Raw genomic sequence first — 17,367 nt, 5'->3', positions numbered from 1 at the left:
CTATGTAAACAAATTTGAAAACTCCAATGAAATGGATAATTATCTAGGGAAATACGGTTTACTAAAGTTAGCTCTAATAGAGATTGAAAGTTAAGTAGCTCAATTTCCATAGAATAAGTTTTTTTAGATTATGAAAGAATGATCCCACTGAAAAATGAAAAACACTAGGTTCAAATGGTTTTATGGGGAAATTCTAACATACTTTTAGAGTCCAGATAACCCCAATGCTAAATAAATTGTTTTAAGAATATAGAAATGAAGGGAAACTTCCAAATTCTTTTTTTTTTTTTTCGTAATTATTTTGTATTGTAATTGCTGGTTTAGTCATCCTGTCTCCAGGGCTAAAGTGAAATAAAATTTCTAAAACACTTTTCAGTCTTCTAGACACTTTTTTTTTTTAAAGCACCTTTATTGATATACTTGACCTATAGTAAACTGCACATATTTAAATGTACAATTTGATAGTTTTTCACATATATACATCATCACCATAATTGAGTTGATGAACATATCCATCACTCCCCAAAATTTCCTCATGCCCCTTTGTAATTTCTCCCTATTGCTCTCTTTTCCCCAGCCAACCACTGATCTAGTTTCTGACACAGTAAATTGATTAGCATATTCTAGAGTTTTTAATAAATGAAATACAGTATGTACTTTTTTCAAGCATAATTATTTTTAGGTCAGTTTTTATGAAGCAAGTATGACAATATGCAAATTAGTTAAAGGTAGCACAAAAAAAGAAAATTACAAATGAATATCATTTATAAACGTCTACGCAAAAGTTCTAAATAAAATACTATCAAACAGAATCCTGCATAATATGATAAAAATATTAGCTCATGACCAAGTAAGATTTATACCAGGAATGCAAGTATGGTTCAATATTGGGATCATTAATATCATTCACCATCTTAGTAAGTCTAAGGAGAACACTCATAATTACCTTTAGATAAGCTGAAAAAACCTTGGGCAAGACCCAACATCAAATTGCTGGGTCATATGGTAACACTTTTAGGCCTTTTGAAGTACTGCCCAACTGTTTTCCAAAGAGGCTGCACAATTTACATTCCCACCAGCAATGTATGAGGGTTCCAATTTCCCCACGTCCTCGTCAGCATTTGGTATGTGTTGCTTTTACTATATCCAGATTGGTTTTTTTTAATGAAAGCTTTGTTGAGATATGATTCATATACTATGAAATTTACCTTCTTAAAGTATACAATTCAGTATTTTTGATTTTCGAATTATATTTTTGCTATCAGCACATTGAATTTATCATTTCACTATCTTCTGATTTCCATTTTTGCTGAAGAGAAATCAATTTTTTGTCCTAATGTTACACAGTGATATATTTTGGTATGGATTTCTTTTTCTCTCTCCTGCTCAGAATTTGTTGGCTTTCTTGAATCTGAGGATTAGTGCCTTTAATTAGTTCTGGAAAAGTCCTAGCTGTTTTCTTTTCAAATATTAATTCTGCCTCATTTTCACTTCTTTCTGCAACTCTGGCTAGATTTATGTTAGACTTTCTTACTCTATCTTCCATACCTCTTAACTTCTCATATTTTCCACCTATTTTCTTTATTTCTCTGTATATGCATCTGTTAAGTCAGAAACTATGAAGGGTCTAATTTTTTGCCCTGCTTGTAGGTTAGCAAGTTAGCCTTCCACAGTTTTATATATTTACGCACTGACAAGACACAACACTCCTGGGTCAGAAAACCAATGGTCTATTAATCCCAACAAAAACAGCCAGCAATGGGGCTGGACAGTTAGCACAGTTAGAGTGCAGAGTTATACCACCAAGGTCAAGGGTTCAGATTCCCATACTTGGGCAGCTGCCAAAAAAAAAAAAAAAAAAAAACAGCCAGCAGTGTCTTGCATCGGTTCCCCTCACTGCAATTCCTGCAAGGTAATGTGGTAAGGGTTAGCTAATACCTGCACATACACACATGTAGTTCAGTGCAAAACAGAGAGAAACCCCCGAATTAGGTGACCCTGAGCTTTTATAGGGTTGCACGCACATCTGCATATCCTCCTCTCCAGAGACATTACTCGTTACCCTAGAATGTAGGCAAATCTTCCCTGGTTCTTGGGGGAAGGTGCCTTGAGCTTACCCTGAAATGTAAGGAAATGTCACCAAGGAGAGAAAGGAAAACACTTTATCTTTACTAAGTACTAGGATGTGTCTCAGGAGGCATGACTGATCAGTCTAGAGGAATACACTGTTATCTCTAGCTTCAAAGACCATTTGCTACTCAACATGACACTTGCTCGGAAGGCTTGGACCATGTGGGAATGTGAGAAATCCATGGAGATGGATCCTGGACCCTTTCTTTTGACTTTCCCTTTAGGTTACTAATTATCTCTTTAGCCATGTGTAATCTATTCATAAATCCATCCATTGAATTCTTAATTTTGGTTTTCATTCTTAGAAGTTCTGTCGGCAAGGTCATTTTTTATAGTTTTCTGTTTTCTGCAGATACTTCCAGGCTTGTCTTTTATTCTCTCAATGTAACACATATAATTTCTTTGTACTCTTATGCCTAATGGTGCTTGACTGCCTGTTTCTGTTTCTACTTGTTAACATTCCTGGTGCCTTCTTTCCATACTTTCATGGCTTTTTTGACTATTTGCTATGCATTGTCCTTGAAAAATTATTTGTGGAAATTATTTAAGGCCTAAGATAAAGGTATATTAGTCTAGAGAGGTTTTGCATTGCCAAGTGCCTTGGAGTTAGGATCACTTTATTTTTTATTTTTTAATTTTTTTAAAAGATGACCGGTAAGGGGATCTCAACCCTTGGCTTGGTGTTGTCAGCACCACACTCAGCCAGTGAGCTAACCGGCCATCCCTATATAGGATCTGAACCCGTGGCCTTGGTATTATCAGCACCTCACTCTCCCGAGTGAGCCACGGGCTGACCCTAGGATCACTTTAATCTAAATTCATAGGTTTGACGTTGTTGTTGTTTTTATTACACAGGTGATGAAAATTGGGTTGAAAAGATGCTTGGGTTTGTGTGGTTTCAGGGTCTCCCCTATTCAATCCCTTAGCAATAGATAGCTTTCTTTCCTCATAGATTCCTGGGAGTGGGAGTGAGGTTTAATTTTGGTTTACTCTTCCCTTTGGAATGCTGATTTATAGGAAAGGCTTCTCACCTTGGATGGGCCCTAACTTTCTCTTCTGTCCTTTTTTTTTTTTTTTCCCTCCAAGGCTGTCAAAACTAATGTTCAGGTTCTCAGGATTAGCCAGATGTCCTCAGGACAGAAGCAACTTTATTGCTGTCCTTACCTCTCTGGGTTCCCAATTTCATTTAGATTTTGGCCTGATCATTTTTTTTTTTTTTTTAACCTCTTTGTCAAAGATTTGATGTATTTAAGAATTTCTTATTTTATTTAGCAGTAATTTAGGGCAATGGTCAACAAACCTTTTCTGTAAAGGGCCAGATAGTAAATATTTTAGGCTTTGCAGACCAGACTCTGTCATAACTACTCAACTATAGTACAAAAGCAACCATAGGCAGTATGTCAACAAATGTAAAACATTATTAACAGAAATAGGCAGCAGGCGATGTTTGGCCTGTGAGTCATAGTTTGCCAATTCCTGGTCAACAGTATATTGCTTAGTTATTGTCCCCAAAACATTTGTTAAATACTGATTCCTTTCCCTCTTTTGCTATGTTCCTCTCATTATACATTAAATGCATTCTGGAGACTAGGTTTTTCTTTTTTAATGATGAATATCATACCATTTAGATTATTGTCATGTTTAATATGATTATAATATTTCTAAGGCTAGTTCCCACTCCATTGTTACTTAGTATTTTTGTCTCATGCTTTTGTCAAAGGAATTTTAGGAGGTATTTTTGATGAGTTTTGTGAATTATTCTTGTGGTGTTTTAACTGGAATTTTGTTAACCCATAAATTAATTTACAAAGAACTGTTATCTTTATGATATTTAGAATTTTCACTTAATATCGTGAAGTGTTCCTCTATCCAAATCTTTATTTCTCTCAGTAATATTTGGTCATTTTCTTTATTTCAGTTATGTATGTCCTTTGTTAGGTTAATTGTTAGTTTAATATTTTTCATTGCTATTGTTAATAGAACAACTTTTAAAAATTGTATTTTCTAGGTAGTTATTACTACATGAGAATGCATTTGACTTTTGAGAATTTATATTTATCTTTTATTTAACCACCTTTCTGAAGCTTTAATTATCTATTGTTATAACTGATTTTCTTGTATTGTGTTGATATATAACCAAGTTGTCTTCATGTAATGATAATCTCATCTCTTCTAGTATTTTCTTTTGAATATTTTGCATTGGCAAGAATATCCAATATGAGAGTGAAAATGAGAGAACAGCCTTGTTTTTGTCTCTATTTTTAATGGATTCACTCCTAAAGTAAAATATAGGATATTATATTGGTTCTTGATTTTTAAATACTTCTAATTCTGTGTTTTAATGTGTGTATGAGTCTGTTTCTGTTGCTTATAACAAAATACCTGGAACTGGGTGATTTATAAGAAAACAAAATTTATTTCTTACAGTTTCAGAGGCAAGGAAGTCCAAAGTCCAGGGAGCACTTATGGTGAGGGCCTTCTTTGGTGGTTGCTTTATAGCAACACAGGGGTCTCACATCGTAGAAGATGGTAGAGCAGAGAGAGACTGACTCCTCACATGCTCTTTTAAAGCCCTCAGAACCACACCCCGACCACCATTTTTAATCCATTCACTAAGGCATGGTCCTACGATCTAATCACTTCTTTGAGGCCCCACCTTTCAATTACCATAATAGTATTTCCTACCCTCTTTACACTGTTACAGTGGGGACTAAGTTTTGGGGGAACATTCAACCCAAGGCACTGTGTTTGTTAGAAATAGTTGAGTTTTATCAAATACCTTTTCAAAAATATATTGATAATACATATTATATGATTCCATATACAAGAACATGAATCAAGAAGTTCAAGACTAACTGGGAAGGGGCACAAAAAAGACTACAGTGGTGCTGGGAATGTTCTATATCTTGATTTGAGTATCGTTTGTACCATCATATTGAGTCATACAGTTAAGATTAGTGCAGTTTACTGCATGTTTATTATACCTCAATAGGAGCATATTTTTTAAATTTATTGATCTGATCATATTGCTTTTCATTAATTAAGTTGTTGAGATGATATATCATATTACTGGTTTCACTTAATATTGTACCAGCTTTACATTTCTGGGATAAGCCATGTTCTTTAAAGTTTTTTATTCTCTCATTTGATAAATATTGATTGAGTACTAAGCACTTAGATATGCTATGGGTTATAAAACTAATAATGGCCCATATTTGCATGGTACTTACAGTCCAGTGGAAGAAATAGCCAACCAAATAATTACAGAAATTAATGTAGGTCTGCAATTATCATAAGTACTACAACTGAAAGCTATTTGTTATTATAATATTGTATTATAGGGGAACTTTTCTTTATCAAACACTTAATATTGCTTAATATCTGCCAGACACTATCCTGAGCACTACACAAATGTTAATTTATTCAGTTCATATAACCATATTGGATGGGTAGGCATTTTATAGATGAGGGATCTGAGGTACAGAGAAGTTAAATATGTCCAGGGGCACTTAGCTAATAAGTGCCAAAACCAGGATACAAACCCATGTAGTTTGGCTTAGAATCCATGATTTTAACCACTGTTATTCTACTACCTCAATAAGTTTTCCTTAAGGAAGTAATGATTAGACTGACATGAAGGGTGAGTAGGAATAAACTGTGTCAAGAGGGTCTGAAAGAAGACATGTGTTTGAAGAAGGAGAGTGTATCATATTATTAGGAAGCCCTAATGATCCAATCACCTCCTAAAGGCGCCACAGCCCAACACTGCCATATTGGGGATTAAGCTTCAACATGACTTTTGGAGAGGGCATTCAACCATAGCAAATAGGATTACAGATTTTGACACCTCTGTTTTTCTTAAGTCACACAAGGAGTTATATGCCTCCTCCCACAAGATAGACTGTCTTTCTCTCTCTCTCTCTCTATATATATGTATATCTCTGTGTGTGTGTGTGTGTGTGTGTGTGTGTGTGTGTGTGTGTGTGTGTGTGTGTGTACAGTCATGCATCTCTTAATTATGAGGATAATGTTCTGACAAATGCATTGTTAGGTGATTTCATTGTTGAGCAAAAGTGTATTATGAAAAGGAACAGCAATGAATTTTCCTGTTATCTGCACTGGGCACTAGTTGCATAAGAGTGGGCCCTCTAATTATGTTACTAAATCTTTCTGTGCTTCACTTCCCTCATCTTTTAAATGGGAATTAGAATATTACCCCCATAAAGTTATGAAAATTAAGTTACAAGTAGGGATTGTACCTGGCACTCAGCAAGTTCCCAATGAGTGTCAGCTAACTGTAATTAACTATCATTTTGCTATGGGAATGGGTGGGTATCATTTAAAAATGCAAGAATTCTAAAGTAGATAACAAGCCTTTCACTTGAAGTCAGACCTAATGTGTCAGATGCTTGGCTTTCTATCTTAAAGGTCTGAGCTACCTTTGGGAGGGTTACCCCATGGGGAAGCTAGGCACTCAACACTTTTGCGGTAGGTTTGTTTATACCAGCATCACCACAAACATGTGAGTACTGTAATGTATTGTGCTACATCACTGGGCAATAGGAATTTTTCAGTTTCATTATAATCTTATGGGACCACTGTCATATATATGGTCTGTCGTTGACCAAAATGTCATTACACACCAAATGACTCTATGTATGTATATGTATACATATATACACACAAACATATACATAAAATAACTCAAACAAAAAACATGTAATACCTGTCAAAAGTCTGTCTATAAATTGTGTTTGATGTTTAATTTGATCAGAGAACAGAGTTGCTTGCCACTTAGTTCCCCAGTTGAGGTGACTTTGAAGTTCATAAAGTTATGATTGTTTTTATGTCGGGCTCACCACTTTTGCCCCAGAGAAGGTATCTCCTCCCCTTTGAACCTAGTGAGGCTTACAACGTTGGCTGTGTTATTCGGGAGCCACCCCCTAAAACCTCCATTTTTAGCAGAAGACTGGAAGCAGAAACATCTGAATGTTACTTAGCAATGAATGTCTTAGAGTAGTCTTTTTGGCAGTCTGTCACTTGATATCCTGAAATAGCCATCTTTTGACAACAAAAAGAGTAAAAGGAAGATTTGACCTAGAAAGGAAAGGTAGTTCTAATTTTGATAGGTCCCAAAACAGTAACGTTAGTCTCATTTATTTGAAAGGAATTCTGCCTTTTTTTAAACTTTGTTTTCTCCAATTTATGTCTATTTTTTAAAGGTTTTTTATATTTTATTTTTGTTGTAATAATTATCTATTTCCTAGCAATAATTCTTTTTCCATTAGTATTCTTAGGATGTATTTAATAGACCTCATTAACTCAGATCATCAATTCCTCCCACTAAAGTTTTTTATTTTTAATGTTTCTGTTGCTATTTGAACAATTCTTAATAGCCAGGTTTAAAGGTGAGGTTTGAAGCTTATATTTTCTGTGACTTTAAAACTTCATAAAAATATTTCTCTTCTTGTCATATGTGAATGAAAGTTGCCTGGAACTGTTACCCTTAGAATTTTATAACATTGTATTTCTCAGAAGTAGTCTCAAAATTTCTGTTTGTTACTGTAAATGTGATATTTTCTTGCTTAGCTACTTGTAGGATTTAAATTTTTTTTCCTTTTAGTTTAATTTCATAAGACTACTTACTAATATCATAATATGGTTGTTAAATCACTACTCAATTTCTGGCTTACATTCTTTTTTTTGTTTTGTTTTGTTTGCAGCTGGCTGTTACAGGAGTCCAAACCTTTGATCTTGATTTTATCAGCCTAAATTCTTCTTATTAGTTCAATGCACTGTTTGGATAGTCATTTATTCTTTGCCATTGGTTTCTTTTACTACTTCAAGAAGTCCCTTGCATTCCAGCTCTGGATTATCATTCTTTCATACCATTTTTGATATGGTTTTCTAGTTTATTTTGTTTTACTCATTACATTTTTTGTACTCTTCTTTTCTTTTCTTTTTTATTGTTACAAATCATAATTATTCTTTATGCCCCTTGTCCAGTCTCTCCCTGTACTCTTTCTTTTTTGTTTTTTTGGCAGCTGGCCATTATGAGGATCCGAGCCCTTGACCTTGCTATTACATTTTTTTACTCTCGAATCAGCTTTGTGCTTATTTATATATTTTTTACAATGGCATAATAATTTCTTTCGTATATGTAAGAGAAAATTTTAATCATTTTCCAAATTGTATTTGCGATTCTCTTTTTCTTCTTGGTGGCTGGACAGTACGGGAGACCAAACCCTTGATGCTGGTGTTAGAAGGCCATGCTCTGACTAACTGAGCTAATCGATCAGTCTGTAGTTGAGATTCTTATGGTGAATCTAATTCATAAGTTTATTTGTTTTATTTTACTTTTTAAGTTTCTGGGTTCTCATTGCTTTGTTCCTTTTCTTAGTATTATGAAACTTTTCACTACTCTCTATTTATTTGTTTTCAGTTAATTTTCCTCCTTTAGTTTTATCACTTATCTTTGCTATTGTTGGTGAACAATTTTTTTGTGTGTCAATTTTATTGCTATTTTAATGGAATATGTACAGAGGAGACACCCTGTTCCTTCTCAGTACTGACCAACTTCTTAAAAGCATTCCCACTGAAGGATTTTGAGTAATAAAATTGTGTGCTTGCTACCATGCTTCAGAATATGAGTCTGGCTGGAGGGCGCTACTCTCTGAAGAACAGCCAAAGAGTAGTGCATTTTAAAAGTAGGAAAAAATGCCCCCAGGGTTAAGGTTGACTACTTGCTAGCTGTGAATCCATAATGTGTCCCTCCAGGTATGAAATAGTTAAATAATTGTACTAGTGGGATAGCTAGATATACATATAAAGTCATTCTGTGGGATAATATAAGAAATCTCTGTTGTTGGAATACCATGTCTGGTTTTGATCCAAAAATAAATAAGATATGGAAGGAATGTGGGAAAAGGATAAGTAATGATGCCAGGGACAATTTTGTTCTTCTTAGCGTCTTAAGGCTGAAGGTCTATGTACCTCTATCTCCTTGTCAGCACTCTACTTGGTTGAGGTTGAAATTCTGAGAGCAGTAGTCTGACTTCACTCTTTAACATTTATGCTGGGAAGGACTTCCACATTGGACAGGACCTTGGAGAGAGCACACTTAATAAAAGGCCAATACTTTAAAAAACTGGATTCAGAAAGAAGAGGAGCCTTAGGACGTGCAGGGATTGTGATCTTAAAATATGAGGGTACTTCAAAAAGTTCATGGAAGGAATAGTATTATCTTTTAACTCGATTTTTGCACAAACTTTTTGAAGTACCCTTATATTTTCCATTAAAAAGAATCAAGGCTGCTTGGGCAAATGGCTGATTCCAAGTCCAAGGGGCAAAAAAAATGCAACAAGATAAGCCTGGAACATCTTTTCATACACATACTAAGAAAGCTCTCAAAAACTTACTAAGGTTATAGCATAAGGACTGAAGAGTCCACCTAAAAAGGCTACCACTGGCCAAACATAAAACAATTTGAGAATCAATGAGGATGATAACTGTATTGGATTGAAACATAACTAATATATTTAATCCATGAGCTTATAATGATACTGAAAAAAAAAAAAGGTCACTATTTGGAGGTGGTTAGAGAATGAACTAATTATTTTGAAACTGATAAAAGTATTCCAGCTAATGAATGAAGAAGGAATGACAGAATTTAAATATCACCATTTTGGGAGGTGACTTTCAGAATGGTAGAGTGAGGACCTCAGGGCATGTGTGTATAGACGAAACAGTATTGGATGAGTTAACAATTGATGAATCTGGGTGATAGGTATGTAGGGGTTCATTATACCCTTCTGTCTACTTTTTTTCGCGGGGGGGGGGAACAACTATTCAGTGTTTATAAGATAGTTAGTTGTTTTACCTAAAGCATTTTTAAAAGGTGGAAGTGGCAGAAATAATTTCTTCTTCTGGAGAAAGTGGTACAAAATCTATATCGTAATCCTCATCAAACTCAGCATATGAAGATTTCTCAATTGAGTGTAATTCAGTTTTTTCCATATAATTTCTTTTTTTTCACTATTATCTAAAGTAAAACAGTTGATAAACATAGATTATTTTAATAATTAATGAGTGAACACAATTTATGTAAAACTTTATATTTCCACAAATATCTAGTGTTGTTAACCCCTCCTCCTAACATATATGGAATAAGTATAAGTAGATCTTTGGTAAAGACAGAGTGGGAAAGGTGATTATAACTGCCAGCTAAAATGAGAATTTTTTCTAACCATAGATTGGTTATTTTCCTTTAGCACCAGTAATTTTAGGTGGCTTAACCTATGCGTTATCCTGGGCAATAGCCCAGCAGTACCACAATTTGTTGCACAAGGGATATAAATGTGCTTGGTAAAAGTATTCTTTTAGGTTGAAACTAAATGATTATGAAGCATGGTGTCTTGCTGGTAAACCTTTGCTCTCATTGGTGGTGGTTTCCTTCTTTCCTGTTGGAAAGATTTTACTGTTGGCAAGAGAGTTCAGTTATTCATTTGTTCTTTGGACTTTTAGTATACTTTGGTCATTTCCTCCCACCTCACTCCCTGTCCAGCTTCCCTTTATCCTTCAAGCCTAGGCCAGGTCCTATTTTTCTGCAAGTCCTTTCTTAATAATCCCTTCCCTAATGTCTTTTGTGCTTATTTTAGTGTGTGTGGAGGAAAAGGTGGGAAACCAGGTCATTTTGTTATTCAGGTGAGCCTTCAGTTAGTTAAAGATTATACATTTCAAATGTCACCAGTTGTAAATGTCAAAACAATCTGTTGACCAAAAAAAAAAAAGTCTTATTACTCTGGACACAGTTGTAATAATGCCTGTTTGAATCAAGTTCCCCCCTCAATAAATATTGTAATTAATGCAAAGTACCTAACTCCAGCGATACTTTTTCCCTTACTTTTTAGGATCATGGCTACTATTCCTCACAATAATCTACAGGAGCAACTGGAGCGTCACTCAGCCAGAAAACTTAATAATAAATTAAGTCTTTCAAAACCAAAATCTTCGTAAGTATTTTGGTTGGTATGCTGTCATATCTGCACTAATTCACTGTATCATACAAGTGAAATACCTTCTCTTGCAATTCTTTCGTTGTACAGATGAGGAAATGAAGCTGAGAGGTTCAATGATTTTCCCACTATGCAAATTAGTGATAGAACATGTTTTAGTATCACCATGTAATAAATGGTGAGCATGTTTGCACAGTTCCTGGCACATACTACTTGCCAAATATTTATTGAGTAAATAAATAATGACTCATAAATTTGGGCAAATAGATATTTTTAATATTTTAATATAATTTTATATCCTTTCCAAAAACAAACAAGGACAACAGCAGCTCTCCAGTTTTGCCCTCTTCTCCAAGCTACATTCCAAATACCTTCTAATGATATCTAATAATAATTTATATTACATATTGTGCCCTTACCAGGTTGCAGACACCGTTCTGGGTGCTTGACTTCAAAGTTACCACTGACCTTCATGTCATTAAATGCAGCAGATCACCAGGACGCCTGCCTCCTTTTCTTGTCCTTCAGATCTCAGTTTTTAACTCTTTTCCCCTTTAAATTTTTATCAGAGTAGCAAAAAATAGCCACATTTGTGTCTCTTTTTTTCACTAATGCTGTGGCTTTCCTCTGAAGGTGCTATTAATTAAGGACTAATGGCCTGGGTACTCTCAAAACTAAATAATTAGACTCTGAATGGGAAGGATCAGAACATACGAAATATAATTTAAGTTACATGATAAATTTTAAAATCAGAGAGGGAGATGGATTCTTTGTTCATTTGTGATACAGTTAATGTAACTTGTCATATGAATTAGTCAAAAATTTATAGAGTTTTGTTTTGTAGAGTTGGTGGGTTTGTTGAAATGAATCCGTGTAATTGAGTTTTTCCATTGTTTCAGAGGTTTCACCTTTAAAAAGAAAACATCTTCAGACAATGATGCATCTGTAACTAGTGTGACAGTAGCAAAAACATCTGTGTTAAGTGATAAAGATGTTAATGTTACTGAGACTTTTTCCTTCAGTGAACCTCTTCCCTACCACACCACAGATCAGCAGACAAGGATCAGTGACTTCTCTAAAAATGCTCCAGCAGGAGAGCAAACCAGGAGACTTGGTTCAAAACCATTGTTGCCAGGTTCGTTGCCAATTCCGCAGGAAGTTTTATGTATTTCCCAAAACACACCAGTTATAAAGAAACCCTGTGATGGCGCTTTCAAGAAGTTAGAATTTAGTTCTTCACCAGATTCTTTTAGTGCTATCAGTGTTTGGGACGATATGGATGACTTTGATACTTCTGGGACTTCAAAAGCATTTGTTACACCATCCAAAAATCACTTTGTAAGAGTAAGCACTGCTCAGAAATCAAAAAAAGCTAAGAGAAACTTTTTAAAAGCACAGCTTCATAAAACAAATACAGTAAAGGCTGATTTGACTCCTTCTTCCTCTGAAAGCAAGCAAGTAGATTTGACTAAGGAACAGAAAGATGACTCAGAATGGTTCAGTAGTGACGTGATTTGCATTGATGATGGCCCCATTTCCGAAGTGCTAATAAATGAAGATACTCAGAAAAATCACTCTTTGAAAACTCATTTGGAAAATGAACGAGGTAAGAATTATTTTATCTTCATTTCAGCATGTTGATTATATCTTTCTATTTGAAGCTAGGCATTGAGAACAGTGGTGAATATGATGTAGCATTTAACCTTAAGAATCTTAGGATCTATAGAGGTGCTTATTGAATAATCTGTGGGCTACATTCTTGAGGCAGGACATACTGATGAAACAAAGTTTTATTCTGCTAATATTATTTTTGTATTAACACCAACGATAGCTCTGTGATTTTATACATGAAGAAAATAGGATCCATAGAAGTTAAAATGGCTGGTTAGTGGTAGAATTAGAAAGCAAAACTAAGCTTTTCTACCATATTTCCTTTATGCCTTGCTGCCACCTAAATTTTTTTATTTTATTTTTTGGTGGCTGGCCAGTGTGGGGATCTAAACCCTTGACCTTAGTGTTATAACACTACTCTCTAACCAACTGAGCTAAGTGTGCCACCTAATATTGATGTACGGTTGTCCCTCGATATCCATGGAGGGATTGGTTCCAGGACCTCCGAGGATACCAAAATCCATTGATGCTCAAGTTCCTTGTATGAAATGGCGTAGCATTTGTGTATAACATACCCACATCCTCCCATATACTTTAAGTCATCTCTAGATTACTTACATTACCTAATACAATGTTAAATAGGTGTTATACTGTATTTTTGGATTTGTATTATTGTTGTTGCGTTGGATTTTTGGGGTTTTGGGGTGGTTTTTTTTGCCAGCTGGCCGGTACAAGAATCCGAACCCACGACCTTGGTGTTACAAGGCTGTGCTCTAACCAACTGAGCAAACTGACCAGGCTTTTGTATTGTTTTTTATTGTTGTTGTTTTTTCCAAATCTTTTCAATCCAAGATTGGTTGAATCTATGGATGCAAAACCTGCAGATATGGAGGGCCAACTATAGAATATGATCATGATCATGCTATTAAAGTATTACAAATACATTCCAAGTATTTCCTTTATAGGTTTTGTAGTTATTAGATGTCCAAAACTTAATAACTGAGACTAGCCATATGTGTAAGTAACCCACCTTATAGAATAGTTGTAAATGTGAGACTAAAATTTTTAAACACCCGAATCTCATCAAAGTTACTGTAGGGTGAGAGAGGACTGAAAAATAATTGTAAATAAGCAAAACCATAGTCTAATCAGTTGTGTTGCTGTTTCTGAAGAGAAAATTTGGTAGAAGTTAACCTAGACAGCAAAAATTTGGCATCATGTTTTCCTGCATAGTCCAAATGAGATTTAAATAACTAGAAAGCTTTTGTGGTAGACATGGTTTATCTGTACAAGCAATAGTGTTTGTACTGTTATCAGATTTATCTGTTACACTTTACCCTTATTTAAATGTGAGTGAAAAGTAGAAAAATGAAAATGCTGATACTAAGTATGGGTTTCATAATTTAACTGGACACAGGATGAAAATTCCTAAGCAAATCTTCGGCATCATTCGTTCATTGGACTTAATCCAGTTGGCTCAATAATCATTCATGAAGAAAAAAGCCAACTTTAACGTATAGGAGAGAAGACTAGTATACAGAATGGAATGATTATTTATGACTTGCCTAAAGTACGCACTCTTATGTGGTTTTTCCCTGCTCTTTCTGTCTCATTAATTATTTAAATAACCTATCTTTATCAACTGTTTTACTTTAGATAATAATGAAAAGAAGAAAAATTTGGAAGGAGCTGAATTGGATTCAACTGAGAAAGTTCCACATATTGAACTTGATGATGATTATGATATAGATTTTGTTCCACCTTCTCCAGAAGAAGAAATTATTTCTGCCACTTCTTCCTCTTTAAACTGCTTTAGGTAAACTAGCTAATTAATTAGTAAACATCATTGTTTGTTTCTGGGATACTTTAAATAATTTGATTTACAAAGGTCAAGGGTTTGGATCCCCATACTGGCCAGCCACCAAAAAATTTAAAAATAAATCATAAAAAATAATAATTTGATTTAGTTATATAGTATCATTTCTATATAAATGTATTTTGTGCTTCTGCACAGTTTATTTTACATCCACATGAAGATATCCAAAATTCCTATTTATACTCATACATTTTTAAAATTAGTAGGATTAGTATGATTTAAAGATGTCAAGTCCCATTATGATTAATTGCATGGATGCTTCAAAGAATTTTATGTAGTTGATTTTGACATAAGGAATATACAAGAGGTCTTCGAAAAGTTCATGGAAAGATTCATATTATCTTTTAATTCTATTTTTCCACAAACTTTTTGAAGTACGCTCATATTCCTAAAAATATTGTATTTCCAAACTCCTTAACCTGAAATGACATAAAGCTAACCCATTATTTGGGAAGTGAATTAGTATAATATATCCTTTTTTTTTTTTTAATCTGATGATAGAATTGGTCATTGAATTTGTCGTTCAATGAATTTTAGGAAATTTCTGACATGATTGTTGTTCGTTAGTAGTATTGTGGGAAAAATAGATACTCCACATGGTTCATCAATAGCTTAAATTACTAATTGTCATTGTTACCTCCATCCTGACCCCAGTCTAAATCACAGTAAAATGGTGGAGTATATACTATGCTATTTAATGTATATGGGTATTTTGATTAGCAATATTTTTATAGTATATTACCTTAATTAGGGAGTGAAGGAAAGAAAAGAAGGAGGAAGGAAGGATTTGTATGCATAAACTAGTTTAGTTTCTCTTGGTTTGTGTTTTGACAGGTGTGTTGGGATGTTTGAAGGGGTGGGAAAAGTTGAAGCATGTTTACTATTTGATGACAAAACTAAACTATAAGAGCTCACCCTCTCCTCTTTTCCTTTTTGATAGAAATTCAGACAGAGCTGTAGAAAGTTAAAAAAAACTAACTAGAAGTTTATATAGAGTCTAGATTCTAAATCAGAATTCTCATTTAACAGGTTAAACAGCTGAAGCCCAGGCAAGGAATAGCCCATAATGATACAATCAATGGCCAATGGACTGAGATCCAGTATAGTGCTTTCTCCTGTGCCATACTGAATCCTTGCTGAATGCCTGACTTTTTGTTTTGTTTATTAAAAATGTGTATTGCACAAATAGTATTGTGTTCATTTTAACAAGGATTCAAATAAAAGAGAAGAAATACTAGTAGTTCCACAGTTCCAACAAACCATTTTCTTTGTCCATATTTGATTTTGATCCTTCTCTACACACGTTTGATTTTTGCATTGCTGTAATCAACATGTAACTATAATATTATATTCTGATTCTTTTCTCTTAACATTATTTTAAAAACATTTTCTATATTGCTGTGTGTTTTTATTCCTCTTAATGGCTATGTAATTTATTTGAGTTGTCATGCCATAAATAATACTTTAATTTTCAGCAAGTGGAAAATGGTTATTTACATAGTTATTTCCAAAATAGATTCTCTCTGTATATTTTCCATTGCAACCTAGTATATATATTTGTATATATTATAAAACTGAAATAGAATTTTCACAAATGATACTTTATTTACAGTGCACACTTAAGTTTTATGCTACATTTATTTAATTTGTTTTTAATGCCAGCTTTAACCTCTGAATTTCAGAGATTGAATGGTCAGACAATATAAAACAGAAAGAGATGTTTTTATATCTCCTCTATTCTACACCCTCTGGCCCTCAAAGCTGGCCCTCAAAATTCTCCCTCTTCTGGCCCCAAATTACCTTTTTTAGCTTTATCCTCAATTATGCCCTTGCAATAAAGCTAAGCTCCAATGAGCCTAATGAGTCAAACCAACAGTCTTTGTAGCATTGCTAAAAAATTATGGCCATTTTATTTAATTATATGTTATCATTTTAAAAAACACTATAAAAGGAGTTATTCATCATTGTTTTGATTTAGTTAGAAAAATTGTATTCCAGAATCCTGCTTTAGGAAAATACAGTTGATTCCTGGATATCAAGCAAATAAAATAGTCTTCTTTATCTTTCCTTCATAGTGTGTCACTTGCCCCATACCTGTGATTCAAGGTTTGCTCAAATCCCACCTCCTTGGTGAAGCCTTCTCAAGTTCCAGAAAATGTTGTCTTTCTTTGGACTTCCCCTGCATCCTCTCTTTAACATTCATTTAGTACTAATTTATTTGTTACTTTTAAACTTTTTTTCCTAATCAATCAGACTGACCATGTTTGCATGTTAATATACTTTTGTGTAATCCGTATGAGTTCATTACATATACAGATATACACACATACACACATATTGGCATAAGAGAAGTCCAGATAAAGTGCTTTGGAGTCTTGGGAGAGAGAGAGACATTAATAATCACTTGCTGGAGAAAACAGAGAAGTAATGCTTTTGGGCTAGCTCTAGAAAAGCAGGTGTGATTCCAGTAAAAAGAGGTTGGAAAGGCAGGTTTTCCAGACTGAGAGAGGAGCAGAGGCAAAATCCCTGACACAGACAATGCAGGGCTCACCTGAAGAACGTGAGTGATGCAGTGCAACCAGATCCTGGTGTCACTGAAAGGGCATGATTGGGGATAAAGTTGAAAAGGTCTCCTAGGATCAGAAGATGGAAGATTTTAGGGGCCGGCCCATGGCTTACTTGGGAGTGTGTGGTGCTGATAACACCAAGGCCACGGGTTTGGATCCCTACATAAGG

At 34.5% G+C, this 17,367-nt stretch overlaps 1 protein-coding gene across 1 annotated transcript in view; it reads left to right on the top strand.

The window, feature by feature from the left end:
• Positions 1-17,367, top strand: part of BLM (BLM RecQ like helicase) — a 75,044-nt gene that overhangs the window by 7,152 nt on the left and 50,525 nt on the right. Inside the window, exons 2-4 of the mRNA XM_063090496.1 lie at positions 11,040-11,141; positions 12,044-12,750; positions 14,412-14,571. Coding sequence (XP_062946566.1) covers positions 11,044-11,141; positions 12,044-12,750; positions 14,412-14,571 — 965 coding nt within the window. The 5' untranslated portion in view covers positions 11,040-11,043. The remainder of the gene's footprint in view (positions 1-11,039; positions 11,142-12,043; positions 12,751-14,411; positions 14,572-17,367) is intronic.

This window comes from Cynocephalus volans, chromosome 3 (genome assembly GCF_027409185.1).
Source record: "Cynocephalus volans isolate mCynVol1 chromosome 3, mCynVol1.pri, whole genome shotgun sequence".
Classification (NCBI taxonomy): Eukaryota; Metazoa; Chordata; class Mammalia; order Dermoptera; family Cynocephalidae; genus Cynocephalus; species Cynocephalus volans.
The sequence above is the reverse complement of the archived record's forward strand: the minus strand, read 5'-3'. Positions and strand labels throughout refer to the sequence as shown.